This window comes from Podarcis bocagei (genome assembly GCF_964188305.1).
Source record: "Podarcis bocagei genome assembly, chromosome: 10".
NCBI lineage: Eukaryota > Metazoa > Chordata > Lepidosauria > Squamata > Lacertidae > Podarcis > Podarcis bocagei.
The window spans coordinates 4,940,219-4,967,611 of NC_138135.1; the positions used below are offsets into that span (position 1 = coordinate 4,940,219).

Sequence of the window (27,393 nt, forward strand, 5' to 3'; positions counted from 1 at the left end):
GTTGATGTGAACTGTGTGTGCTCATTCAGTGAAGCATATTCCACATTTCACACATTTTAATGGCTATTCCTAATGAAACGAAGGGTGCCCTGTCCCCTGCAATTCTGTCTCCTCCATCACCTTTTTCAGAGTGGGAAGAAATGAAATCCTGTTTGGGTTTCAGGAAAGAGAACACAGAAAAAATGGACACATCAACCACCATTAGCATATTCTCTTATTTCAACATCTCCTATATTCTCCCATGTCCTCCCCATGTTCCCAATTTTTAGGAAATGCAAATGGTATGATGTCAAATGGTAGTAATGCATCAGGAACCTTTCATAATCCTCAATCATCTTTAATAACACAGCATGACCTTGGAATGCTGTTGTCCTCTGAGACTGCCTTTCAAATCAAGTGGTTGCCCCCATTTCCACCTCTAGATCTTCATGAATCACCTTCACAATCCCACTGACCTCAGGAGGTCCATATGGACTATTTTGGGAGACCCAGGCCTTCATCTCTTCCAGGGGCTGTGGTCTGGGTCAGTCAGAGAACTAGTGACAAGGCTTGGTGCTTGGAATCAGCTGAATGGGTCTCAGGGAAGCTCCCGTTCTTGGAGATGGACCTCTGTCTACATGACTCACATTGCATGGAGAGAGCAGGAGAAGCAGAAGGAAAGCAGCTGGCACATGGGAATCCCAGGCGGAAGCACCCACCCCAATGGTTCTTTATAATGATGATGTGCTGCCTGATCCTGTGCTTGTCTTCTGACAGGGGACTATCCTAATCTGGCACTGAAAAGCCGGATATTCAAGGCGAGGAGATAACTGTACTTAATGGTAGGTAGACATATTGGTCTTACACAGTTGAAAAAAATAATAAAAAAATAGTCCAGTAGCACCTTAGGGACCAACTAAGTTTGTTTTAGGTATAAGCTTTCATATGCATGCACACTTCCTCTTATAGTGAAGGGTAGTGGGAGATCGTAGTAGGAGTACCCTTCTGAGGAAAACCCCCACCCCCACCTCCCATGATATATACAGGTCTGGTGACATCTGTTTCAGTGTATCTGAAGAAGTGTGCATGCACACAAAAGCTTATACCTAGAACAAACTTAGTTGGTCTCTAAGGTGCTACGGGAATATTTTGTAATTTTTTATTTCAACTGCGTCATATCAACACAGCTACCTACCTGAATCTAGATGTCATGGGGTGTTTGGGATAAGTAGTTCCTTGGCTGGGGGACATGTCCTGCACCTTCTGGGGTAATTTTTCCACCCTTGGTCCCCACCCTGCACTCAGTTCTCACCTGTGGCTTCCAGAAGCTGTCAGCATGCAACAGGGGTTCAAGCAACGGCTTCAACCGGCCGGCTAAACCAGGTGAGGAAAGCTGATAGGTCTCAAATCCTTGGGGGGCTGGGGAATTCTGCTGCACCTGAAGTCAAGCCCTGGTTGATGGAGAGGAGGAGAACAACCGTGAATCCCACAGTCCAGAAGGCAGATTCTGCCCGTGCTGAAGAGGAAAGTGAAGGGCAGATGGGGCACGTCCACTTGGAGGTTTGTTATCTAGTCCCAGGGTTACTCTGACCTTGAATTACATATAAATTACAGTATTGAAATGTGCCTGCTCCCACTTCCTATTCTGATATTACTCTACTCTGTTTGTCTGTTTCTTACTTGAGTGCTGTTTTGGTATGCTCAGGGTTTTACTGTCAGTTACTTTTTTTGTGTGTGGATCCTGTTATGCTTCTCTGTCTTCAGTAATAAATTTCTCAGCTGAATTATTTTTTTGCTGCCTCTGTCTTTTCTCCTATACAACGATCATTATGGAGGAGCAAGATCTGCAACCCAAAGCCCTCACCAGCCTCGGCCCTGTGGACGTGAAGGAGCATCTTCACCCACATCGTTCAGTCCGGACAGGGAGGTCCGCCTCCGAGGGTCTTCTGCTGGTTCCCTTGCTGTTAGAAGTGAAGTTCCAGGGAACCAGGCAGAGGGCCTCCTGCCACATGGGATGCCCACCCTTCTATGGGCAAGGAAGTAGGCAACCATCTGACATTTAGAAGACAGCTGTATCAGGAGGTTTTTAATGTTTGATGTTTTACTGTCTTGTACAGTATATGTACTGTAGGGATGCGAGTGGCGCTGTGGGTTAAACCACAGAGCCTACGACCTGCCGATTAGAAGGTCGGCAGTTTGAATCCCCGCGATGGGCTGAGTTCCCGTTGCTCGGTCCCTGCTCCTGCCAACCTAGCAGTTCGAAAGCACGTCAAACTGCAAGTAGATAAATAGATACCACTCCGGTGGGAAGGTAAACGGCGTTTCTGTGCACTGCTCTGGTTTGCCAGAAGCGGCTTAGTCATGCTGGCCACATGACCCAGAAGCTGTATGCCGGCTCCCCGACCAGTAAAGTGAGATGAGCGCTGCAACCCCAGAGTCGGCCACGACTGTACCTAATGGGCAGGGGCCACTTTACCTTTACCTATATGCACTGTAAGCTGCCCAGAGTGGCTGGGGGGGAAATACTAATACTATAACTTCTAGAGTGGTACCTCGGGTTACAGGCACTTTAGGTTACAGACTCTGCTAACCCAGAAATAGTACCTTTAATTAAGAACTTTGCTTCAGGATGAGGACAGAAATCGTGCTCCGGCAGCGTGGTGGCCCCATTAGCTAAAGTTAATGTTCAGGTTAAGAACAGTTTCAGATTAAGAACGGAGCTGTAGAACGAATTCAGTTCTTCACCCGAAATACCACTGTACTATTATTATTATCTTGTGATTTTTTTGTAGTTATTTTGTAATTCGTACTGCAATATCAGCTCACGAATTGTTATGGGTGGAGAAAATCACAGGGTTTCCGTAAACTATAATCCCACCCACACACTCTCATTCACATACAGTCTGTAAATTTGGGAATGACACACACTTCACCTGTGCTAATACTGGCAGTCTTTGGCCTGCACAGGCACACCCGGTGTGTAGAGCCTCCAGCCACAGGCACTGTCTATCATGAAAATGGGTCCTTTGACTGGGAAGATTCATGCAGTCACTGTCATCGGATCTCAGCTTGTCAGTCACTCTGACATTGCCTACAAAGAATAGGGGGAACAGAAATACTTTTGAGGTGCAACTTCTGTATCAATCCTGAGAGCCATTCCATGGACTCTGCACCCCTGTTTCTGATGACAGGTGTACATTATCCTCATCCTCAGTGGAAAAGACAATAATGATAGAAGCCTGAGAGAGAGGAAAAGGTTTCTGGCTGCTTCCTGGGTTGGATTGCGGAAACAAAGAGCCGCTTCTGAGAAGGCCCCTCCTCTCCCCTCCCCTCTTCCTCTCCGGATTTCCTCTCCTCTCCAGGGGACTAATGGTTGGACTGGGCAGAATCGCTGCGTCCGGACAGGGCAGGGACTTATGGGGTGGGAAGAGGATGGAGATTGCAGGAAGGCGAGGGACGGGGCCTGGACCCCCACTTTCCAGGGATCCCTCTCTGGTAGCCTCGAAGGGGGGGGGGCGATTGCTGGGCGGGAGGGAGAAGCCAAGGCTTCCCCAAGGAAGCCACGATGGAGACGCCCCCCCCCAAAGACTGGTCTTCCTATCTCCCTCCCTCCCCCATTGCTGCGCTTCCCTGACTCGGGGATGCCCCCTCCCTTATCCCCCTACTTCCCCGACCCCCTCCCTTTCTCCCGGAGTCTCCCCTGCATCCAGACGACCCCTTGGCTCACCCCTTGCCAGGCGCGACCCATCTCTCCGCCCCTTTTGCCCCCCCCCTAAGACGAGCCCGGGAGAGACAGGGGGGTCTCTATCCTGGCTTCTCTCCGCGCCCCAGGGATGCCTGCGCGGGGGGAACGGGGCCAGGGAGTCCTCGTGGGTGGGCGCCCCATATTCGCCCCTTCGCAGCACGCGTTCCGGAATCCAGGCCCCACAGAAGGCGCTTGGGGGAGCTGGAAGGGTCTCTGGGTCCTTTTCTCCCCTCCCCCCCCCGCGACCCCTTTACCTCTTTGTCCTCGCTCCCGATTCTCCTTTCCTGCAACATCCACGGGGGGGGGGCCTGCCTTCTCCCTCCCCTTTCCGAAAGCGCCTCCCTAGAGCTACGGGGCAGAGCAGCAATCCGGAGTGAATTGCTGGGAGAAGCAGGCAGTTTGGGAGGGGGGCTCACCCCCCCCATTCCCGGAGCAGAAGCCGGATTGGAGGAGGAGGAAGAAGGGGTAGGATGTTTGGGCGCGGGATCTGGGGTTGTGGGGGCGGGGTGAGAGGAGGATGTGCCGGGAGGGGAGGGAAAGAATTTGGGGGGGGGAGAGGAAGGTTCCTCCCTCCCGTCTTCCTTCTGGGGATCAGGTGAGCGGGGGAGGGGCTGATCCCGGAGATCCAGCTGCAAAGAGGGGTCCCCCCCACGTGCAACATCTTCCCCTCCCCTCCCCCTCCCACACCCCACGAGCTAAGATCCCTCCGTGTTTTAGGTATTGGTGCTGTTCAAACCAGGAATGGAGGGGGGCAGCTAAACGACTCCCCTCAAATTTCCGTGGGAAATGGGGAGAAAAAATTGTGGGGGGAAACCCCATGTCATATCGATGAATACCTGCCGGAGGAGTTTCATAGCAGGTTCCCAAGGAAGCCCAAACCCCTTGGTAGGTTCTGGAGAGAGCAATTTGGCACCACGGGGGATGAAGAAGAGTTTGAGGGGTGGCCAGCCTCAGAAGAGGAGGAAGGAGGGGAAGCCGAGGAAGAGGAATCCGACTGGGGAGATTGGGCAGTGGAAGGAGATAGCAACAGATGGAGAGCGGTGTTTGAATCCTCTGAGGAAGGGGAGAGCTCTTTCGAGGGGTTTCCTGCATCGCCTTCCGAGGAACGGAGGGGAGAGGGGGAGGGCCCTGGGAGGGAGGTGGATGTCAGGGAACTGCCATCAGAGGGAAGAGGAGAGGAAAGTTGCTCCAGTGATGCAGGGGAGGGAACTAGCAAGGAGAGAGAGAGGGTTCCCACGGGGGAAAGAAATCCAGGGGACACCAGGGAGAAAGGGGAAGCCGAGAGCAAGGCGGAGGGGAGGCTCAGAGACTCTTCCAGTGAAATCAGTGGAGAGAGCACAGGACCTCCGCTTGGCACGCCAACGCTGCGCAGAAGGCTTCCACGCAGGGAATCTAGGCGGAGACTTGGAGTCAAACAACTCCTATGTTGGCGCAAATTTAGGTCCCGCCCACTGATGGATTCTGCCAGTGACTAAGACAGTCGCGTTTCAAGGGCTGTCAACCGGGGAAAGTTTTAGCTACACGGCTAGCTTGGAGCAGTTTGCAGTTTACGCACAAGCAACCCCAATTCCCATTACAACCGGTATAAAATTTACGGCATGTAATGCCTTAAGAGAGAATATTATGAAAATGATTTATAGGTGGTACATGACCACAGTCAAGCTTGCAAAAATTTATCACTTGCCCGATAATAAATGTTGGAAATGTAAAGAAACTGAAGGCACTTTTTTTCACCTTTGGTGGACGTGTCCGAAGATTAAGGACTTCTGGGAAATGATATATAATGAAATGAAAAAGGTACTTAAATGTACTTTCCCTAAGAAACCAGAGGCCTTTCTCTTGAGCATTGTCGGCCAATTGGTGTCAAAGAAGGATAGAACTTTTTTTATGTACGCTACAACAGCAGCAAGAATACTCATCGCTAAGTATTGGAAGACACAAGAGCTACCCACTCTGGAAGAATGGCAGATGAAGGTGATAGACTACATGGGACTGGCAGAAATGACTGGCAGAATCCGAGACCAGGGAAAAGAGGCGGCAGGAGAAGATTGGAAGAAATTCAAAATTTATCTTAAGAAATATTGTAAAGTTAATGAGTGTTAAAATGTTGTGGTTATAGAAAGTAAGGGATTACAACTGAAAAAGTTTAAGTAAAAGAAAAGGAAAGGAAAGGAAACAATTAGACGAAATTAAGGGGAAGGATTTGCTGAAACAAATTTGGAAATTGGAATGCAGAAAGGGGAGGTATGGGGAAGTCAGCGAAATAAGTTTTAAGAAAATTGGATATGAAATTATATAGGTATGTTTGCTTTTGTCTGTTTTTTTGTGTTTGTATGTTTGTATTGTGTATTGTGTATTGTTTGTGTTAATATAAATTGTGAAAATTCAATAAAAATTTATTTAAAAAACACAAAAACTGGGAAAGATGGAAAGGATTTGCTGAAATAGCTAATTGAACTAGAATACAAAAAAGGGAGGTTTGAGGAGGTCGTCGAAACAAGTAAATGAAAGATAAGATATGAAAATATTGGATGTGTTTTTAATTGTTTCTGTCTTTGTTTTTGTTTTGTTAAGATAAGCAGTGGTTGGTTTTTTTTGCTTTTTATGTATTGTATTGTATTGTTTTGCTTTGTTTAACTCTTTTTCTTTTTATAATTATTAAATTCTTAATAAATATTATTTTTTAAAAAATAAAATAAACAGAAACGATTCCTAGACAGGAAAGTAAGACGGGGGGGGGGCAGGGTCCTCCAGAGCGAAAGCCCTATCCCTCCCTTTCCTGCAAGAAATCGGGCGTGTGGGGGTCCCGTTGGTTCGGCTCTGCAGAGGCTGCCTGGGGGCGCCTGCTGGGATCCGGTGAGTCTCCTCTCTCCCAGGATAGGGCCCAGGGGAGAGCGGGGGTCCCAGCACTGCATGGCGAGAGGGGGCAAGTCAGGGCACGGAGGGTCACAGGAGGGCGGCAGCTCTGCTCTTCCTTTGCATGGATGCGCTGCTGGCCCCTTGGGGAGGGGTCTGGGGTCCAGGAGCGGGGAAATGCATGCAGAGAAACCCCATTCGGATGTATGGGTCAGTCCCCTTGTATAATGCAGGCTGTCCGTGGATGGAAACATTCAGACATGAAATATACCCTTGTACCTAAAACCTCACCTGTGCAAGGAAGGAAGGAAGAAGGAAGGAAGGAGAGCAGAGAGGAGAAAGTGCTTCCTCTTGCAGGGCAGAGTAAAACCTGTGGAACTGCCTCCCACAAGAGCCAGGGAGGCCACCAATCAAGGTGGCTTTAAAAGAGGAGGAGACCAATCTGTGGAGGAGGAGGAGGAGAGGGGGATGGGGGAATCCTCTTCTCTGTCTCCCCTATAGGGGGCAGCCCTGTGGCCTTATCCTGCAGGGCCCATTTTCTCCTCCAGTGCTCAGTTCCTCCAGATGCAAGCGTGGCCTCTGAGATTGCTGTGGGTTGGACTAGATGATTCTTGGGGTGCCATCCACCTCTATAGTTCCATGAAAGCACTACTGGAGGTCTCACAAGCCAAGGCACTGAGAGCAGGAGAGGTCCTGCTGGAAAGGAAACAACAAGTGCAACGGTTTTTAAAACAGGAATCCAATGTGTTAGTTGTGGGGGGACTCAGGGGGGAGGGGTAGTCCCCTGGATGCCACCTTGATCTCCTTGGGCAAAGAGGTGGGAGAGAAATGCCATTCATAAAGAGAGGCAGCCCAGCCAATCATCTGGCTGCTGTGTTTTGGACCAGTTCCCAAGTCGCCTTCAAGGGCAGTTCCACACAGAGAGCGTTGCAACCATCCCATCTGGTGCAGAGCAGGAAAGACCAGGACCAAGTCTGGGACTGGGACTGTGGGTGGCAAACTACCCTGAGCAGGATATGGGCCCCTGAGCCTCAAACGACCATGATGGACCCAGGCGTCCCCAAGTATTCATGACGGGGGAGGGGGGGAGTGTTGGGCAATGTAACATCATCATCATGATTGTCAGTTCCCTGCTCATCATCTGAATGTCCAAGAGCAGATTAATAAGAACTGTTGAAATAAGCAATAAGAACAGTTGAAAACACATGGCACACATAGAAAGGTGAGTCCCACTTTATTTGTTTTTGAGTGCTGTCCTTTGACCCCACCCACATGTCATTTGGCCCTCAGGAGTTAGCCAGGTAAGGGAATAAATGTGCTCTGACATGGGTTTGGGCAGGAGAGCAACTCTTGAGGAACCCTTACTTACCGTATTTCTCTCTCCATAAGACACACTTTTTTTCTTTTTCTTATAAAATATTTATTAAAGGTTTTAAACAATATAACACCATACACATACACAACCCAAAAGCAATAAAAAACACCATCACCAAAGTGAGAAAAAACATAGGAAAAAAGAAAAAACAACCGACAAAAAATCATGTGAAAGACATAAAACATAGTTAGACTTCATGAACCAAATTTCCATAACCCTCTTTTCTGACTCCCTCACATCTCCCTTTTCTGTGTTCCCATTTATAAAATCAGTTCAGCAATACTTCACCTTCTCTCAAAACTTGTTTTAAATTATACGTTTCAACTATTATGTCTCCAGTTTGCCCTTTGTTATCAAATATTTGACTATTTAAGCTTGACATAATATTATTCAAAATTCACCTTTGTTCTTATAGTTTAGTTATTTTCATGCTCCTTTCCGCTAAGTCACTAATGCCATGTTATCTTAATATCCTGCATCATTCTAGCATTCATACAATTTACAATACTTTTGCAAATAGTCCTTAATTTTTTTCCAATCCTCTTCCGTTTGTTCTTCTCCGAGGTCTCGGATTCTGCCAGTCATTTCTGCCAGTTCCATGTAGTCTATCAGTTGCATCTGCCATTCTTCCAGGGTGGGCAAATCTTGTGTCTTCCAATATTTTGCGATAAGTATCCTTGCTGCTGTTACTGCATACATAAAAAAGGTTCCATAAGACACACTTTTTGCCTCCTAAAAAGGGGAAAGGTGTGTGCATCTTATGGAGCGGATGCAGGCGGGAGGCAGGTGAGAAACGCCCCCAAGAGCTGCACATATGCTCCGCGCCGCTCTTGCAAGCTTTTCCCAGAGGAGGGAGGAGGAACTGACGCGGCCAGTCAGTCCCTTCTCCCTCCTCGTAGAAAAGCCCACAGTTGCCGCACACCCTTTAAAGAGGATGCGGCTCTTGCTGGCTTTTGTGGGAGGTGGGGGAAGGGACAGAGGGCAGCCCCTCAGTCCCTTCCTCCACCTCCCGGAAAAGCCCCCAAGAGCCACACTCCCTTTCACTAGCCGCGTGGAGAATGTGTGCGGCTTTTCCCACCTGGGGAAAAGCCTGCAAGCGTGACACACACGCTCCACACAGCTCATGAAAGGGAGCGCTGAGCAGAGCCTGGGATTTTCTTGCATTCCCCTTCTAAAAACTAGGTGTGCCTTATAGTCAGGTGCATCTTATGGAGCGAAAAATACATTTTCCTTCTCCTTTCTAAAGAAACCTCAGAGTCTGAGTTGTGGTGCAGTCCAGAGCTGACTCTTCCAAGACTCATACATACTTCCTCACGGAAAATTTTTCTCCTCCAGGCAATATGTCAGTTTTGTAACAGAACAATGTACAGTGGTACTTGGGTTAAGAACTTAATTCGTTCTGGAGGTCCGTTCTTGACCTGAAACTGTTCTTAACTTGAGGTACCACTTTAGCTAATGGGGCCTCCCACTGCCACTGCAGTGCAATTTCTGTTCTCATCCTGAAGCAAAGTTCTTAACCCGAGGTACCATTTCTGGGTTAGCGGAGTCTGTAACCTGAAGTGCCTGTAACCTGAGGTACCACTGTTTTTGCTTTGTAGAATTTCCTAGCACCTCTAATTCAGACAGACAAAACTTGGCAGAAGATCAAGGGGTTCCTTCATCTCTCTTGGAGTCTTCCTGAGAGCAGAGATGGATGAGAAAAACTCAGCTGGCCCTGAAGCAGGAAGAGATCATGTCATCAGAACTGGGAGCAGTGGGGGATTCTGGGAAAAAAACTGTGCAGAAGATCCTGGGTGAGGAGGACACTCTCCGCTCAGAGGTGCAGAGCCAGCAGTTCAGGCAGTTCTGCTTCCAGGAGGCCAAAGGACCTCGAGAGGTTTGCTGCCGACTCTACAACCTTTACCATCAATGGCTGAAGCCAGAAAGGCACACGAAAGCTGAGATGCTGGACCTGGTGATCTTGGAGCAGTTCCTGGCTGTCCTTCCACCAGAGATGGAGAGCTGGGTGAGGGAATGTGGAGCAGAGACCAGTTCCCAGGCAGTGGCCCTGGCCCAGGGGTCTGCAACCCGTGGCTCCGGAGCCGCATGTGGCTCTTTTACACCTTTGCTGCGGCTCCGGGGCGGATACTAGCGAGGGGAGGAGGCGCATTGTGCGCCCCGACACTCCCCACTGTGGCGGGCGCTGTACTGGCTGTGATGTTGCATGGGGGCGATGCGTGCATTAGTCACGCACCGTCCCAACGTCACCTTCCCGCCCGCTGTCAGATCAGAGGGCAGCGGCGTGCATGCTTTAAATGTCACAATGGTTTTGCGGCTCCCAGGTTTTGTTTTTTTCTTCGGAAACGGGTCCAAGTGGCTCTTTTTGTCTTAAAGGTTGCAGACCCCTGCCCTGGCCGAAGGTTTCCTCCTGAGTCAGGCAGAGGAGAGGAAGCAGGCAGAGCAGCAGGTGAGAGAGACTTTCCTCTGGATACTCCCAAGGGGCTCCGAACAGGAAGGAGAACATCCCCAAAAGCTCTACTAATGGCCCATCCTTTTTTTGGAAAGCAGCCACTGAATGTTATCAGATTGCCCTTAGGTTTTTGCCTCTGTCATTCCTTTTCTAACCCTTCTTCATATTCTCTGTTTCGAAACTTTGTTGCTATTCCAGAGACAGGATCTGATTGCAGAAATGGGCCCAGATTCCTCTGAGACCAAAAGGATTCTGTTGGACACGAGAGTAAGGCTGCTGGGTAAGGAAGGAGTCCGTTCTCTGTTTGGTCACTTTCTGTGGATATCAAAACGAATTCATGGGTTCTTGTCATCTTTTTGGGGGGCAGGACACTTGGGGCACCAAGTAAGGGAGATGTATTTTTTAACCCAACTAAATTATGAAATGGGTCCAAATGTCCATATGCACTCAGAAGGTGAGACTTTTTTGGGAGCAGCTGCACTCCTGGCTTCCCACTTACCTCTGTCTCTTGCAGGTGACCAGATGATGCCAGCAAGATCTCCTCATCCATCTATTCCTGGTGGGGAAGGAGAAGCAACAGCTGTGGAAACAGCTCAGGTAGAGGGAGGGAGCCCTGTGGGGAAGGGGGCTGAGGGGTGGGGCAGCCAGGGTGTCTCTGGCCCCCAAGGAATCTCCTCTTGGCTTCTGTCCAAGCTTCTCTGAAGGCATCTTTGTCAAGGGCAGCCTAGACAGAAGCCAAGAGGCTGGGAATGCCATTTGAGAAGCTTCATGTGCTGAGAATAAGGAACAGCCACCTTGCCTTAACTCACCTTCTGACGGTCAATAGGATGATTCATAAGTCATTGTAGTTTTATTTCTAGAGTTATCATTGAATGCTAAAATAGGCTTCTAAGCAGTTCATCAAGCCTCAAAAATAGTTCCCAGGAATCACCTATCTTGCACAATGGGGTTTCCCCACCTTCTCCTCCCCCTTTTAATGCGCAGAAATAAACAGCAATGTGTGGCAGACAACCTTAGTGCTGTCTAAAAAGGACCTTTCTCTTTCTCTCTTAGGGTCCAGTGTGCTTTGAAGATGTTGCTGTTCATTTCACAGATGAGGAATGGGCGTTGCTGGATCCTGACCAGAGAGCTCTGCATAAGGAAGTCATGGAGGAGAATCACAGGATTGTGGCCTGTCTCAGTAAGGCTCCCTTGTGGATCATGACCTCTGTTTAGAAATTCCATGCATATCTCTCTCTGATAAGCCTCCCTGGTTTTGAGGGAGGTCTGCAGGGCCACTTGCAGCACCTGGGATTCTAATACCCCCCAAACTCACCTTAAATGGAGGGCTATTGACTGTTTTGACCATGGACATGATCAAGCCAACATAGACATTGCTGAGAATGAAATGGGAACATGCTGGGAATTTGAGGTCAGGAGAACACATCTTTGTTGACACTGTCCTGCCTTCTATTGCCCAAAATCTTCCTGATATGGAGCATATGGAAGACATTGAGGGTTTTTTTCCCCTAATGGTTGTAATTGCCCACAATTCACTTCACAAACTGCTTGCTCAACGCACAATCCTGATAGACCTTCCTCTTGGCATTGAAGAGTTAGTAACACATTTGCCTTGCCAATACACTTGTCCAGGTCAGCATCGATGAAGAGGTTGTTGGTTATGGTAGAACCTCCTAGGGAGACAAAATCATCCACCACCTCCAGTGTCTGAAACTCCCATAGGCGCATTTTGCAACAGGGAATTTCATAGACACGAGCAGTTTCTGAGCTCTGCGCGCAGTACTGCACCTAAGATTTCAGACTAAAACTGCAGAGTGGAAGGAAAGGAGGACCTTTTTCTGCCTCCCCACTTCCAGCTACTCTCTGAAGGCTGAAGGAGAGACCTGTCAAGGTGGTGTCTGCTCTTCGCAATAAACACCCTCTGCTCACTCAGAGAGATATTTACAGTTCTTTCTTTACATATGTACGAACAGCTACAGTTCAAAATCATGCATCTGAATCTGACCAGTCAGATTTGGGGAGTGGCTTCCTTCGGCTCCTTCTCCAACCCAGCAGATGTGGGAATCTCGCAAGACGTCTTTGATTCTCTCCTCGCCTGTGCCAAAGGCACCGCTTCCCCTTCTGTTCCTGAACTCCCTGGTTGGTGGCAGGGCTCTCCAGTACTGCAGAGCCCTGACACCACTTGACTGCTCTCTGCCTTCTCCTCCCCTACTTTGTCCATCATTTCCCTGTTTTCCCTGTCTGACTGTCCCCGCTCTGATACTCCCCCTTCCATTGACCCAAGGGCTCTCTGTCCCGTGACATCACCCCCCCTAAGCCCCCCCCGATCTGTCTCGCTTTCAATGTCTTCTGAGGATCTGAAACCTACAAGTGGTGATATACCTGTGGGTGCGTGAATTGTGTTATTGTATGCAAACTCTGCCAGACTCAATTTCCTCAAAACTTTTCTCTCTGTTCTCCCCTTGCCTGTCTGTCCCATGACAAGACCTTCTTAAAAAATTGGGGAGTGGGGGGTGGGCAGCGGAAGGGCTAGACCACGTGAAAAATTAACATATTATTTTAGCTGCTGTTCATTCCTTTTCAGCTTTGTATTCTTGTTATAAAAGAGTGCGCCTAGACATTCGTTGTTGCGCCTGTATCCTCGGTTTAAGGTACCTTTAGCTCCTGGCTGTCCTATCTCTGTTTCTAACACTGACCACCTCTAGTGTGTGGTCACCAATGTTGATGCATGGAATTCTTCCTCTATCACAAGGGTTAGAGATCAATATTCAATACAGTAGCACTCCCATTTCTTCCTACAGTTCTAATCCATTTCTTTCTTCATTGCAGGTGATGATGATTTGGAAATTGAGAAAGAGGATGCCCATGACAGAATCCACACAGTGGAGAAGCCATTGCCACTCTTGGAGTGTGGAGAGAGCTTCAGTCACAGCTCCCATTCGACTACCCACCAAAGAAATGCTATTGGGAAGAAACCCAACGGGCAGGGGTACCTTTACCTTTACCTTACCTTATCGTACCACAAATATGCATGCCAGCCAAATGCTTTATTAAGGTAAAGGTAAAGGTACCCCTGCCCGTAAGGGCCAGTCTTGACAGACTCTAGGGTTGTGTGCCCATCTCACTCAAGAGGCCGGGGGCCAGCGCTGCCCGGAGACACTTCCGGGTCACGTCGCCAGCGTGACATCGCTGCTCTGACGAGCCAGAGCCGCACACGGAAACGCCATTTACCTTCCCGCTAGTAAGCGGTCCCTATTTATCTACTTGCACCCGGGAGTGCTTTCGAACTGCTAGGTTGGCAGACGCTGGGACTGAACAACGGGAGCACACCCCGCCGCGGGGATTCGAACCGCCGACCTTTCGATCGGCAAGCCCTAGGCACTGAGGCTTTTACCCACAGCACCACCCGCGTCCCTACAGCGCCACCCGCATCCCTAAATGCGTTATTAAAACCTTCTAAATCCAACACGTCTGTGTTTTCAAGAAGCAGCCATTCTCTCAGCCACCAAAAAGCAGCTGATTCATAATAAAGTTTAAGGTCTGGCAGGGCAAATCCACCTCTTTCTTTAGCATCGGTTAATATCTTAAATTTTATTCGAGGCTTCTTGCCCTCCCAAACAAATATGGAAATACCTTTCTGCCACTTCTTGAAACAATCCATCTTATCTAAGATTTGCAATGTTTGAAACAGAAACAACATCCTTGGCAGCACGTTCATTTTTATCACAGCAATTCGGCCTAACAATGATAACTTCAAATTTGACCATACTTCTAAATCCTTTTTCACTTCAGACCAACATTTTTCATAGTTATCCTTAAATAAATTCACATTTTTTGCAGTCATTTTAACCCCTAAGTATTTCACTTTCTTAACTAATGTTAATCCTGTCTCCTCCTGAAATTTCTCTCTCATTCACAGTTAAGTTTTTCTCTAAAACCTTAGTTTTCATCTTGTTCAACTTAAAACCTGCTACCTGTCCAAATTCTTGTATCAATTCCAGTACCCTTTTAGTACTAGATTCTGGCTCCTGTAGAGTCGATACTAAGTCATCAGCAAATGCTTTCAGTTTGTACTGTTTAGCTCCCACTTGTATACCTTTAACCTCTTGGTCCTTTCTAATCATATTTAACAAAACCTCAAGGAACGATATAAAAAGCAATGGAGAAATTGGACAGCTTTGTTGTGTCCCTTTCTCAATCTTAAACTCTTCTGTCACTACATTGTTCACAATTAATTTAGCCTTTTGTTCAGAATAAATTGCACCTATACCATTTTCAAAACTTTGGCCTACCCAAGCTTGTTTAATCTTCCACCTGACAGCCCTTCCTGTTCCTCAGAAGGCTTGGTTTCCCAAAACTTAATTGTCTTGCTCACCCCCCTCTGCACACCTTCCAGCTTGTCAAAATCCTTCTTAAATTGGGGCACCCAGAACTGGACACAGGACTCCAGGTGTGGTCTGAACAAGGCAGAAGAAAGTGGGGCTATTAGTTTTCTTGATCTGGACACTTGACTTCTTTGGACGCAGCCTAGAATAACAGCCTATTTCGCTGATGTTGACTCATGTTAGTCTTGTGGTCCACTAAGACTCCAGGTCATTTCCACATGTACTACTGGCAAGCCTGGTATGTCCCATCTTATATTTGTGCAGCTGATTCGTCTTGCCTAAGAGCAGAATCTTACCTTTCTTCTTAGTGAAATTTATTGGTTGCCTTTATATACCACCTGTTTCTTCAAGGAGCTCAGTGTGGTCTTAAGTCATTCTCTCCCTCATTGTTTAATCCTGACAACAACCCTGTGAGGTAGGTTGGGCTGTGAAGCCATCACCCAGTGACTGAGTGGAGATTGGAACCCAGGTCTCCCTGGTCCTAGTCCAAAACTCTTAAGCACTGCACCCCATTGGCTCTCGAATGAGACTCTTAGAAAGTGCATGCATGCGCATTTCCCGAATTTTGCATTTCAGTACATTTCAGTGCAATGTCTTGGTGTTTGTATTTAAAGTTTTATATGCATGTATCAATGACATTAATATAATAATGGTAATTACAGTAGAAGAGTAAATTTTAGGAAATGCTAGATGGTGATAGGGGTAGTTTGGAATGCTGGGATTGAGCAATTGAACGGATCAATTTCCACGTAAATCACAAGATCTAAAATATAAAAACAAAACACAACACCAACAACCCCCCCCAAAACCCCCAAATTCAAGAGTCTGTTCAGCAGCCTCAGCTTTTGCAGCTGGCATCAATCCTGGCTCTTCCCTCCCAGGCTAGGTGGAAAAGGTCTCTAAGGAGAGAGCCCGTCTTCTGGGACTTGCAGCCAAGATGGTTGGCTGCAACCATTGGAGGGTGGAATGGAATGGGACAGTGGTGGCAATTGTGGAGCAGGGTTGGTTAGACCTGTAGTAGAGAAACAGCATTATAATCCCCGTTGTTGCAGCTGTAGTAAAGTTTCAAAAGAAAAAGAAAAGAAATGAGAACATTTGAAACCACATGTTTATGTCTATTTTTTAAATAAATCAGTTTAATGAATCAATGCACACTTCCTCCTCTGTTATGTTTGGGGTGAAGTGTTGAAGAGTTCTCTGTGGTGGCAACAGGAATAAAGGGGAGTTTGGCGGAAGATCCATCTCCTAGCCGTGCACCTTGAATGAAACGGGAAGGTGGCCCAGGGATGGGTGGGCAGGGCCAGAGCCCCTCTGAGCAAAGGCGGTGGGGGCTCAACATGGGGAGATAAACTAGAGGACACTCGGAGAGTACAAAGCGCTTCATAAAAACCAACTCTGCTGTCTTTACAACATCCCTATGAGGTGGACCTGTAGCCTTTCCCCATTAATGTGGGAAGTCGAAGAGAGGAGGAGGAGAGCAGAGAGGGGCGTGAAGCAGAGGCTCTGTCCCTCTGCCCTCTTGCAAGTTGCACACACACAATGCGCTCTGATTTGCACTGCTCATTCACATCTGTTTTAGGCCCCCAGGCATTTACTGGAACGGTCTAGGTCAGGGGTCTGCACCCTTTAAGACAAAAAGAGCCGCTTGGACCCGTTCCCGAAAAAACAACAACAACTGGGAGCCGCAAAAACATTGCAACATTTAAAACAAATATAACACTGCATATATTGTTTCTGGCCTTAATGCTATATATACAGGATCGTGCAGTCAGCTGTCAATCTCAAGAAAAAAGGACAAATTAATAGCTAATTAAAATATTTAATTTACAACCAGGTAACCAGGTTAATGGGACTTTTGCTCCTGAACCTCAGTGCTCAGTGTCTGCACATCAGGGCTGTAAGACGTCACCTTCATTTTCACACAGGCTTGCAAGCTGTCATCTGTGAGGTGTGATCGGTGTTTGTTTTTAATATAGTTCATGTTGGAGAAGACCTGCTCACATACATATGTGGAAGAGACCACAAGGGCCATCGAGTCCAACCCCCTGCCAAGCAGGAAACACCATCAGAGCACTCCTGAGATATGGTTGTCAAGCCTCTGCTTAAAGACCTCCAAAGGAGACTCCACCACACTCCTTGGCAGCAATTCACCAAACTTTCACCAAACTTTCCCCTGCTTAAGTTTAAAAAGGGGCTTCAAGCAACTAAAAAGGGGCTTCAGACAACTAACTCCACGTGGAATTCCATGCGACCGCGACTGCATAATCAATGCCACAAAATGCCAAAGAAAATTAACCAGGGCCCCAGTGAACCATAAATCATAATCAGTGCCTGATGTAAATAGTAATTAATAATGGGGGCCCAATGTCATCCTCGTCATTATAAAAATAATCCCTCTCTTCGCGCCGCCCAGCCTCCCAAGAAAAAAACCCCACTTCAAACGGTAACAAAGCACAAATTCCACGTGACCGCGACTTGCTATGCCCAATAATCAATGCCCCAAAATGCCATAGAAAATTAATCAGGGCCCCAGTGTACCATAAATCATAATCAGTGCCTGATGTAAATAATAATTAATAATGAGGCATTCGTCATTATAAAAATACCGTATTTTTCGCCCCATAGGACGCTCCGTCCCATAGGACGCACCTAGTTTTTTGGGGGGGAAATAAAGGGAAAAAAAATTCCCTTTATTTCCCCCCCAAAAGCAGGTCGGGGAAACAGAACCAGGTCGAGGAACAGCGGGATGGCGGCGCTGCGCCTCCCTGCTGTCCCCCGAGCTTATGGGGCTGGCCAATGTCTGCCCTGCGCGAGGGGCGCTCTGCATCAGGGCCCCCCCTGCGGGGCGGCAGGCTGCTACCCACAGCGTGGGGAGCCTTGCCGGGAAGTCCGGCAAGGCTCCCCACGCTGCGGATGTCTGCCTGGCGAAGGGGGCGCTTTGCTTCAGGGCGCCCCTCGCACTGGGCAGCAGGGTGCTCACCTCCGCCCCTCGCCTCCGCCCCTCGCCTCCTCCCCTCGCCACTGCCCCGGAGCCGCAGCAAAGGCTTTAAAGAGCCGCATGCGGCTCTGGAGCCGCAGGTTGCCAACCCCCGGTCTAGGTGCTGATTTTTAAAGTATATAAGTCGTTCAGTCATGTCCACCTCTTTGTGACCCCCTGGACCAGAGCATGCCAGGCACTCCTGTCTTCCACCGCCTCCCGCAGTTTGGTCAAACTCATGCTAGTGGCTTCGAGAACACTGTCCCACCATCTCGTCCTCTGTTGTCCCCTTCTCCTTGTGCCCTCCATCTTTCCCAACATCAGGGTCTTTTCCAGGAAGTCTTCTCTTCTCCTGAGGTGGCCAAAGTCTTGGAGCCTCAGCTTCAGGATCTGTCCTTCCAGTGAACACTCAAGATTTTTTTGGAAAATCAATAAAAATTATTAAAAATGAAATAAAACCCACACCCCAGGATATTTCCCCTATCACCTCTTTTCCACCTGAGCCTCACCCCCATACCTAAAACCCAGACATCCTGTAGTGTGCCAGGATTGTGACTCCTGCCCTCAGGAAACAAAATAGCTCCCCCCCCCCCGATGCTTAGGTGCCCTGAGGGCTGTGCAGGACCCACAATACTTAAAATGAAATAGGGAGGGGCTCAGGAAACCTGAAGGGAGCAGATGGGGAGGGGGCTGCACAGGATCCAGAAGCTCCTTCTCGCTGATCCCCCCCCCATGAAGTTCCTTTAAGACCCCACATTGCAGGGGGGAGGGTCACTTGCAGCGAAACAAAATGCAGTTGCCCTGGCCGAGTGGAGCCAGGCTGGGGGATGCTGTGGGGACCCCAGAAATGTGCCCCTCTGTTGGAGGCAGCCCTCCTTCTGAAACACCAAGAGAGTAAACGGACAGTCTCTGAATGGAGAGGAGCAGAAAGCGGAGTCCCCTCAAGATCAATATTGACACCTGCGGCTTTTCAACTTGTTCATAAATGATCTAGACTTAGGAGGGAGCAGGGAGGGGGCAAAGTTTGCTGATGGCAATAGATTGTCCTGGGGTTCATGAGTGAAGATGACCCCCCCAGGAGACTTCCGTGGTACCTGCAGCCCCTCCTTCCCCCTCTTGAAATTAGGCTTGGGGGGAAATCTCCCATTCAATTTAATTATTTCAAGTTTTCTTCAGAACGCGCAGGGCAGGAGGCAGTGATGAAGTTCTGGTGAAGAAGCAGTGCTTGGAGATCATGCGGTGGGGGGGGGGAGTGACAGAGTTTGGTGCAAAAACCAAAGGTACTTTCGTCTAAAATTATACTCACTATTGTGAGATGCTGCCTTATTTCATTATTATAATGTTTTACATATAAACACCAGAACTTCACATATACCTCATGCTTTTAGGAATGATTTCCTACTGAGTTCATTGCTCAGAGTGGACTCTGAGAGGAAGACGTCCCACACTCCATACATCTAAAAGGGTTCTCCCATGTGAGAGTCCCTGGATGTTCCTTAAAGACTCCATTATAAATAAAGCACTTTTTGCAATATTTTCATTTAAACTGCTTCTTCTCTCTGAGTTTGTTGATGGTTTGAAGGATTTCAACTCTTAAAGTTCTTCCTGTTCATTAGTCTGTTGATTCTGAACTTCCACTAAGAGTGAACCTCTATCTACTTTTCTGATATTTATATGGTTTGTCTTTTGTGTGAGTTTGTTGACAAAAATCAAGGGTTCCACTCTGACTGAAGCTCCTTCCACACTCCATACATTTAAATACTTTCTCCCCTGTGTGAGTCTGTGTGATGTTTCCTAAGGCATCCATTATTACTAAAACTCTTTCCACACTCCATACATTTAAATGGTTTCTCCCCTGTGTGAGTCCGTTGATGATTTCTAAGGTTTGCACTCTCACTGAAGTTCTTTCCACACTCCATGCATTTAAATGGTTTCTCTCCTGTATGAGTCCGTTGATGTTTCCTAAGGCTTCCATTTTCACTAAAGCTCTTTCCACACTCCATACATTGAAATGGTTTCTCGCCTGTGTGAGTCCGTTGATGATTTCTAAGGTTTGCACTCTGACTGAAGCTCTTTCCACACTCCATACATTCATATGGTTTCTCCCCTGTGTGAGTCCGTTGATGTGATCTAAGGATTCTATTCTGACTGAAAACCTTTCCACACTCCATACATTCATATGGTTTCTCCCCTGTGTGAGTCCGTTGATGATATCTAAGGTCTCCACTCTGACTGAAGGTCTTTCCACACTCCATACATTTAAATGGTTTCTCCCCTGTGTGAGTCCGTTGATGATTTCTAAGGTTTGCACTCTCACTGAAGTTCTTTCCACACTCCATGCATTTAAATGGTTTCTCTCCTGTATGAGTCCGTTGATGTTTCCTAAGGCTTCCATTTTCACTAAAGCTCTTTCCACACTCCATACATTGAAATGGTTTCTCGCCTGTGTGAGTCCGTTGATGATTTCTAAGGTTTGCACTCTGACTGAAGCTCTTTCCACACTCCATACATTCATATGGTTTCTCCCCTGTGTGAGTCCGTTGATGTGATCTAAGGATTCTATTCTGACTGAAAACCTTTCCACACTCCATACATTCATATGGTTTCTCCCCTGTGTGAGTCCGTTGATGATATCTAAGGTCTCCACTCTGACTGAAGGTCTTTCCACACTCCATGCATTTAAATGGTCTCTCCCCTGTGTGAATCCGTTGATGTTTTTTAAGGTCTGCATTCTGACTGAAGCTTTTTCCACATTCCATACATTTATATAGTTTCACCCCTGTGTGAGTCCGTTGATGACTTCTAAGACTTCCACTATCACAAAATCTCTTTTCACACTCCATACACTGAAACGGTTTCTCCCCTGTGTGAGTCTGTTGATGTCTTCTCAGGTGTCCACTCCTACTGAAGCTCTTTCCACACTCCATACATTTATATGGTTTCTCTCCTCTATGAGTCTGTTGATGTTTCCTAAGGCCTCCATTTTCACTAAAGCTCTTTCCACACTCCATACATTGAAATGGTTTCTCCCCTGTGTGAGTCCGTTGATGATTTATAAGGTTTGCACTATGACTGAAGCTCTTTCCACACTCCATACATTGAAATGGTTTCTCCCCTGTGTGAGTCCGTTGATGTCTTCTCAGGTGTCCACTCCTACTGAAGCTCGTTCCACAATCCATACATTTAAATGGTTTCTCCCCCGTATGAGTCCATTGATGTTGTCTAAGGTTTCCACTCTGACTGAATCTCTTTCCACACTCCATGCATTGAAATGGTTTTCCCCCTGTATGAGTCCGTTGATGTTGTCTAAGGCTCCCACTATCATTAAAACTCATTTCACACTCCATACATTGAAATGGTTTGTCCCCTGTGTGAGTCCGTTGATGTCTTCTAAGGCTTCCACTATCATTAAAGCTCTTTCCACACTCCATACATAAATATAGTTTTTCCCCTTTGTGAGTCTGCTGGTGTGTTCTAAGTTTTGCATTGAAACACAAGCTCTTTCCGCACTCCATACCTTTAAATGGGTTCTTTCCTTTTTGTGTTCGTTGATGTGAACTATGTGTGCTCATTTAGTGAAGCATATTCCACATTTCACACATTTTAATGGCTATTCCTAATGAAACGAAAGGTGCCCTGTCCCCTGCAATTCTGTCTTCTCCATCACCTTTTTCAGAGTGGGCAGAAAGGAAATCCTGTTTGGGTTTCAGGAAAAAGAACACAAAAAAGGGCACATCAACCGCCATTAGCACCTTCTCTTATTTCAACATCTCCTACATTCTCCCATGTCCTACCCATGTTCCAAATTTTTAGTATATGAAAATGGTATGATGTCAAATGGTAGTAATGCATCAGCAACCATTCATAATCCTCAATCATCTTTAATAACACAGCATGACCTTGGAATGCTGTTGTCCTCTGAGACTGCCTTTCAAATCAAGTGGTTGCCCCCATTTCCACCTCTAGTTCTTCATGAATCACCTGCACAGTCCCGCTGAGCTCAGGAGGTCCATATGGACAATTTTGGGAGACCCAGGCCTTCATCTCTTCCAGGGACTGTGGTCTGGGTCAGTCAGAGAACTAGCGACAAGGTTGGTGCTTGGGGTCAGCTGAATGGGTGCTCAGGGAAGCTCCTGTTCTTGGAGATGGACCTCTTGTCTACATGCCTCACATTGCATGGAGAGAGCAGGAGAAGCAGAAGGAAAGCAGCTGGCCCGTGGGAATCCCAGGCGGAAACACCCACCCCAATGGTTCTTTATAATGATGATGTGCTGCCTGACCCTGTGCTTGTCTTCTGACAGAGGACTATCCTAATCTGGCACTGAAAAGCCGGATATTCAAGGCAAGGAGATAACTGTACTTAATGGTAGGTAGACATATTGGTCTGACACAGTTGAAGTAAAAAAATTAACAAAAATAGTCCAGCAGCAACTTAGGGTCTTGGGAGAAAAGTATTGAGAAACCTGGACAGCATCTTAAAAAGCAGAGACATCACCTTGCCAACAAAGGTCCGTATCGTAAAAGCTATGGTTTTCCCAGTAGTGATGTATGGAAGTGAGAGCTGGACCATAAAGAAGGCTGATCGACGGAGAATGGATGCTTTTGAATTCTGGTGCTGGAGGAGACTCTTGAGAGTCCCATGGACTGCAAGAAGATCCAACCTCTCCATTCTGAAGGAAATCAGCCCTGAGTGCTCACTAGAAGGACAGATCCTGAAGCTGAGGCTCCAAGACTTTGGCCACCTCAAGAGAAGAGAAAGACCCCCTGGAAAAGATCCTAATGTTGGGAAGATGGAGGGCACAAAGAGAAGGGGACGACAGAGGACACGATGCTTGGATAGTGTTTTCAAAGCTACCAGCATGAGTTTGACCAAAATGCGGGAGGCAGTGGAAGACAGAAGTGCCTGGCATGCTCTGGTCCAGGGAGTCACGAAGAGGTGGACACGACTAATCAACTAAACAGCAGCAGCAGCAGCAGCAGCAGCAGCAGCAGCAGCAACAGCAACTTAAGGACCAACTAAGTTTGTTCTAGGTATAAGCTTTTGTGTGCATGCACACTTCTTCATATAGTGAAGGGTAGTAGGAGATGGTAGTAGGAGTACCTTCTGAGAAAACCCCCACCCCACCCTCCCACGATATACAAGGGTCTGGTGACATCAGTTTCAGTGTATCTGAAGAAGTGTGCATGCACACAAAAGCTTATATCTAGAACAATCATAGTTGGTCTCTAAGGTGCTACTGGACTATTTTTTAATTTTTTATTTCAACTTCGTCAGACCAACACGGCTACCTACCTGAATCTAGATGTCATGGGGTGTTGGGGAGCAGTAGGTCCTTTGGTGGGGGACATGTCCTCCACCTTCTGGGGTCATTTTTCCACCCTTGGTGCCCACCCTGCACTCAGCTCTCACCTGTGGCTTCCAGAAGCTGTCAGCATGCAACAGGGGTTCAAGCAACGGCTTCAACCGGCCGGCTTAACCAGGTGAGGATAGCTGATGCGTCTCAAATCCTTGGGGGGCTGGGGAATTCTGCTGCACCTGAAGTCAAGCCCTGGAGGATGGAGAGGAGGAGAACAACCGTGAATCCCTCAGTCCAGAAGGCAGATTCTACCCGTGCGGAAGTGGAAAGTGAAGGGCAGATGGGGCACGTCCACCTGGAGGCTTGTTATCTAGTCCCAGGGTTACTCTGTCATTGAATTATAGATAAATTACAGTATTGAAATGCGCCTGCTCCCACTTCATATTCTGATATTACTCTACTGTTTGTCTGTTTCTTACTTGAGTGCTGCTTTGGTATGCTAAGTCAGGGTTTTACTGTAAATTAAGTTTTGGTATTTTTGGGATCCTGTTATGCTTATCTGTCTTCGGTAAGAAATTTCTCAGCTGAGTTCTTTTTTGCTGCCTCTGTGTTTTCTCCTACTCTGCTAACTATACATCGATCATTATGGAGGAGCAAGATCTGCAACCTAAAGCCCTCATCAGCCTTAGCCCTGTGGACCTGAAGGAGCATCTTCACCCCCATCGCTCAGTCTGGACAGGGAGGTCCTCCTCCGAGGGTCTTCTGCTGGTTCCCTTGCTGTTAGAAGTGAAGTTCCAGGGAACCAGGCAGAGGGCTTCCTGCCCGTGGAATGCCCTCCCTTCAGAGGGCAAGGAAGGAGGCAACCACCTGACATTTAGAAGACAGCTGTATCAGGAGGTTTTTAATGTTTGATGTTTTATTGTCTTGTATATGTACTGTAGGGATGCGGGTGGCGTTGTGGGTTAAACCTCAGAGCCTAGGGCTTCCCTATCAGAAGGTTGGCAGTTTGAATCCCCGCGACAGGGTGAGCTCCCATTGCTCGGCCCCTGCTCCTGCCAACCTAGCAATAGTTCAAAAGCACGTCAAAGTGCAAGTAGATAAGTAGGTATCGCTCCGGCGGGAATGGAAACGGTGTTTCCGTGCACTGCTCTGGTTCGCCAGAAGCGGCTTAGTCATGCTGGCCACATGACCCTGATGCTGTACGCCGGCTCCCTCGGCCAGTAAAGAGAGATGAGCGCCGCAACCCTAGAGTCTGCCACAACTGGACCTTACCTTTACCAACTGTACTGTAAGCTGCCCAGAGTGGCTGGGGGAAGATACTAATACTATGACTTCTACAGTGGTACCTCGTGTTACAGACGCTTCAGGTTACAGACTCTGCTAACCCAGAAATAGTACCTTTTATTAAGAACTTTGCTTCAGTATGAGAACAGAAATCGCATGACGGCAGCAGGAGGCCCCATTAGCTAAAGTGGTACCAGAGGTTAAGAACAGTTTCAGGTTAAGAACGGACCTTCAGAACGAATTCAGTTCTTAACCTGAGGTACCACTGTACTATTATTATGATGATGATGAGATTTTTTTATAGTTATTTTGGAATTCGTACTGCAATATCAGCTCACGAAATGTTATGGGTGGAGAAAATCACAGGGTTGCCGTAAATTATAATCCCACCCACAAACTCTCATTCACATACAGTCTGTAAATTTGGGAATGACACACACCTCACCTGTGCTAATACTGGCAGTCTTTGGCCTGCACAGGCACACCCGGTGTGTAGAGCCTCCATCCACAGGCACTGTCTATCATGAAAATGGGTCCTTTGACTGGGAAGATTCATGCAGTCGCTGTCATCGGATGCTGATGGGTTGTATCTCAGCTTGTCAGTCACTCTGACACTGCCTACAAAGAATCAGAGGAACAGAAATGCTTTTGAGGTGCAACTTCTATATCAGCCCTGAGAGCCATTCCATGGACTCTGCACCCCTGTTTCTGATGACAGGTGTACATTATCCTCACCCTCAGTGGAAAAGACAATAAAGATGGAAGCCTGAGAGAGATGAAAAGGTTTCTGGCTGCTTCCTGGGTGGGATTGCGGAAACCAAGAGCCACTTCTGAGAAGGCCTCTCCCCTCCCCTCTTCCTCTCAGGATTTCCTCTCCTCTCCAGTTGGACCAGTGCTTGGACTGGACAGAAGCGCTGCATCTGCACAGGGCAGGGGCTTATGGGGTGGAAGGAGGATGTAGATTGCAGGACGGAAGGGTGGGGGGACAGGACCCCCACTTTCCAGGGATCCCTCTCTGGTCGCTTTAAAGGGGGGGTCGATTGCTGGGCGGGAGGGAAAAGCCAAGGCGGCCCCTCCGGAGAGTCCCCAAGGAAGCCTCGATGGAGACGCCCCCCCCCCCGACTATCTCCCTTCCCCCAGTGCTGCCCTTCCCTGCTCCCCCCTACTTCCCCGACCCCTCCCTCTCTCACGGAGTCTCCCCTGCACCCAGACGCCCCCTTGGCTGACCCCTCGCCATGCGCCCCCATCTCTCCATCCGGAGGGCCCCCCCAAGACGAGATGGGGAGGGACAGGGGGTCTCTATCCTGGCTTCTCTCCGCGCCCCAGGGATACCTGCGCGGGGGAAACGGAGCCAGGGAGTCCTCGTGGGTGGGCGCCCCATCTCCGCCCCTTCGCAGCACGCGTGCCGGGATCCAGGCCCCACGAAAGGCGCTTGGGGGAGCTGGCGGGATCTCTGGGTCCTTTTCTCCCCTCTCCCCCCCCCCCGGACCCCTTTACCTCTTTGTCCTCGCTCCCGATTCTCCTTTCCTTTCCTGCAACATCCACGGGGGTGTCCTCTGCCTCCTCCCTCCCCTTTCCGAACCCCCCCCCCCCGAGCTACGGGGCAGAGCAGCAATCCGGAGTGGAAGCTCCACTTCCGGGAGAAGGTTGGGAGGGGGCTCACCTCCCTCCACATTCCTGGAGCAGAAGCCGAATTGGAGGAGGAGGAGGAAGGAGTGGGATGTTTGGGGGCGGGATCTGGGGTTGTGGGGGCGGGGTGAGAGGCGGATGTGCCGGGAGGGGAGGGAAAGAATTGGGGGGGGGAGGAGAAGGTTCCGGAGATCCAGCTACCAAGTGGGTCCCGTCCCTCCTACAAGGTTTGCATTGCAACATCCTCCCCTCCCCCACCCCACGAGCTTAGATCCCTCCGTGTTTTAGGTCTTGGTGGCTGTTCAAACCAGGAACGGGGGGGCAGCTAAACGACCCCCCCCAAATCCCAGCTCCCCACCCCAGCCTCTAAGGCCAGGACAAGGACCGTGGACACAGGCCCCGTCCCTGCACAACAGCCAAGAGGCTCAGAAAAGCAGCCGATACAATTGTAGCCAGAAGCGGATTCCAAAATCTGAGGGATCCCTTGGACCAGAAACAAGTAGACCAGCCAGGAAGAGGAGAGCAAAAGAGCAGCCAGTCGGCTTGGTCTTGATTGAAGACTGTCGCCACAGGACTCCCACCTGCCCCCAGGTGGAACAAGATGGAAGCCCCCAACAAAAGAAGACCCCAACTTTTATTAGCTGCTAATCCCCCATGCTACACCCCCAAGACTACATCATGACTACATCATTGACACATCACACAGAGGAGGGGTTCAGGGAGGAGAAGAAGAAGGAGTTTGGATTTGATATCCTGCTTATTCACTACCCAAAGGAGTCTCAAAGCGGCTCACATTCTCCTTTCCCTTCCTCTACCCCAAACAAACACTCTGTGAGGTGAGTGGGGCTGAGAGACCTCAGAGAAGTGTGACTTCTCTGAAGGAGGAGGAGTTGTGGTGGTAACCTGAGGGTCTTCTCACCTGTCTGGTTCCTCCTTTCCCCTCCCCATGATTACATTCCTGAGGACAAAGGGGAGTTCACTGTTTCCTGCCCCCAGAGGGAAGGGCTGGTCACTGTCCTGTGTTTCAGTCCCTACTGAATCCACTTCCATATCCGGTTCCTTTGTAAGTGGAATGATCTTCTGTCTAGGACCATCAAGGTTGGCATGCCAACTGGGTAGGGCTCACTGCGGACGGACGTGTTGGCTGCCTTGTGTCAAGTCTCCCCCCTTTGATAGTCCTTCCCTCCGCGTGCAAAATAAAAGTCGAACGGTGCAGATCTGATGTACGGCTGATTTTATATGAATTTATAACAGAAGCATTGCACATGTCGTGTGTGAGTGTGAGTGTGTGTGTGTCGTGTTTGTACAAACTGAGTGATTGGGGGGGGGTTCCTGCCACACATGAATCCCAATCCCAAAGAATGCACCAATTACCACACAATTGCGCTCATTTCACATGCTAGCAAGGTTATGCTTA

At 48.4% G+C, this 27,393-nt stretch overlaps 3 protein-coding genes across 11 annotated transcripts in view; 1 reads left to right on the forward strand and 2 right to left on the reverse strand.

Moving 5' to 3' along the window:
* LOC308595607 (uncharacterized protein) overlaps positions 1-27,393 on the reverse strand; it is a 191,814-nt gene that overhangs the window by 23,131 nt on the left and 141,290 nt on the right. The window lies entirely within an intron of this gene.
* The window catches only part of LOC308595630 (uncharacterized protein), a 70,444-nt gene that overhangs the window by 5,231 nt on the left and 37,820 nt on the right, over positions 1-27,393 (reverse strand). For 2 of the 9 annotated variants that reach the window (XM_081210137.1, XM_081210136.1), the window contains 3 exons: positions 24,793-24,965; positions 23,177-23,315; positions 18,616-21,461 (listed from right to left, as the gene is read on the reverse strand). In XM_081210137.1, coding sequence (XP_081066263.1) covers positions 19,521-21,338 — 1,818 coding nt within the window. In that variant the 5' untranslated portion in view covers positions 21,339-21,461; positions 23,177-23,315; positions 24,793-24,965 and the 3' untranslated portion in view covers positions 18,616-19,520. Of the gene's footprint in view, positions 1-18,615; positions 21,462-23,176; positions 23,316-24,792; positions 24,966-25,082; positions 25,188-25,844; positions 26,091-27,393 lie in introns of those variants that run through there. The other 7 variants (XM_081210139.1, XR_014012092.1, XM_081210143.1 and 4 more) reach the window with 7 other exon arrangements.
* Positions 6,509-27,393, forward strand: part of LOC308595745 (zinc finger protein 202-like) — a gene marked incomplete at its 3' end in the record, with an annotated part of 92,308 nt that continues 71,423 nt past the window's right edge. Inside the window, exons 1-7 of the mRNA XM_081210426.1 lie at positions 6,509-6,580; positions 7,707-7,802; positions 9,554-9,999; positions 10,342-10,401; positions 10,603-10,684; positions 10,919-11,001; positions 11,458-11,584. Of these exons, the coding sequence (XP_081066552.1) occupies positions 9,649-9,999; positions 10,342-10,401; positions 10,603-10,684; positions 10,919-11,001; positions 11,458-11,584 (703 nt within the window). The 5' untranslated portion in view covers positions 6,509-6,580; positions 7,707-7,802; positions 9,554-9,648. The remainder of the gene's footprint in view (positions 6,581-7,706; positions 7,803-9,553; positions 10,000-10,341; positions 10,402-10,602; positions 10,685-10,918; positions 11,002-11,457; positions 11,585-27,393) is intronic.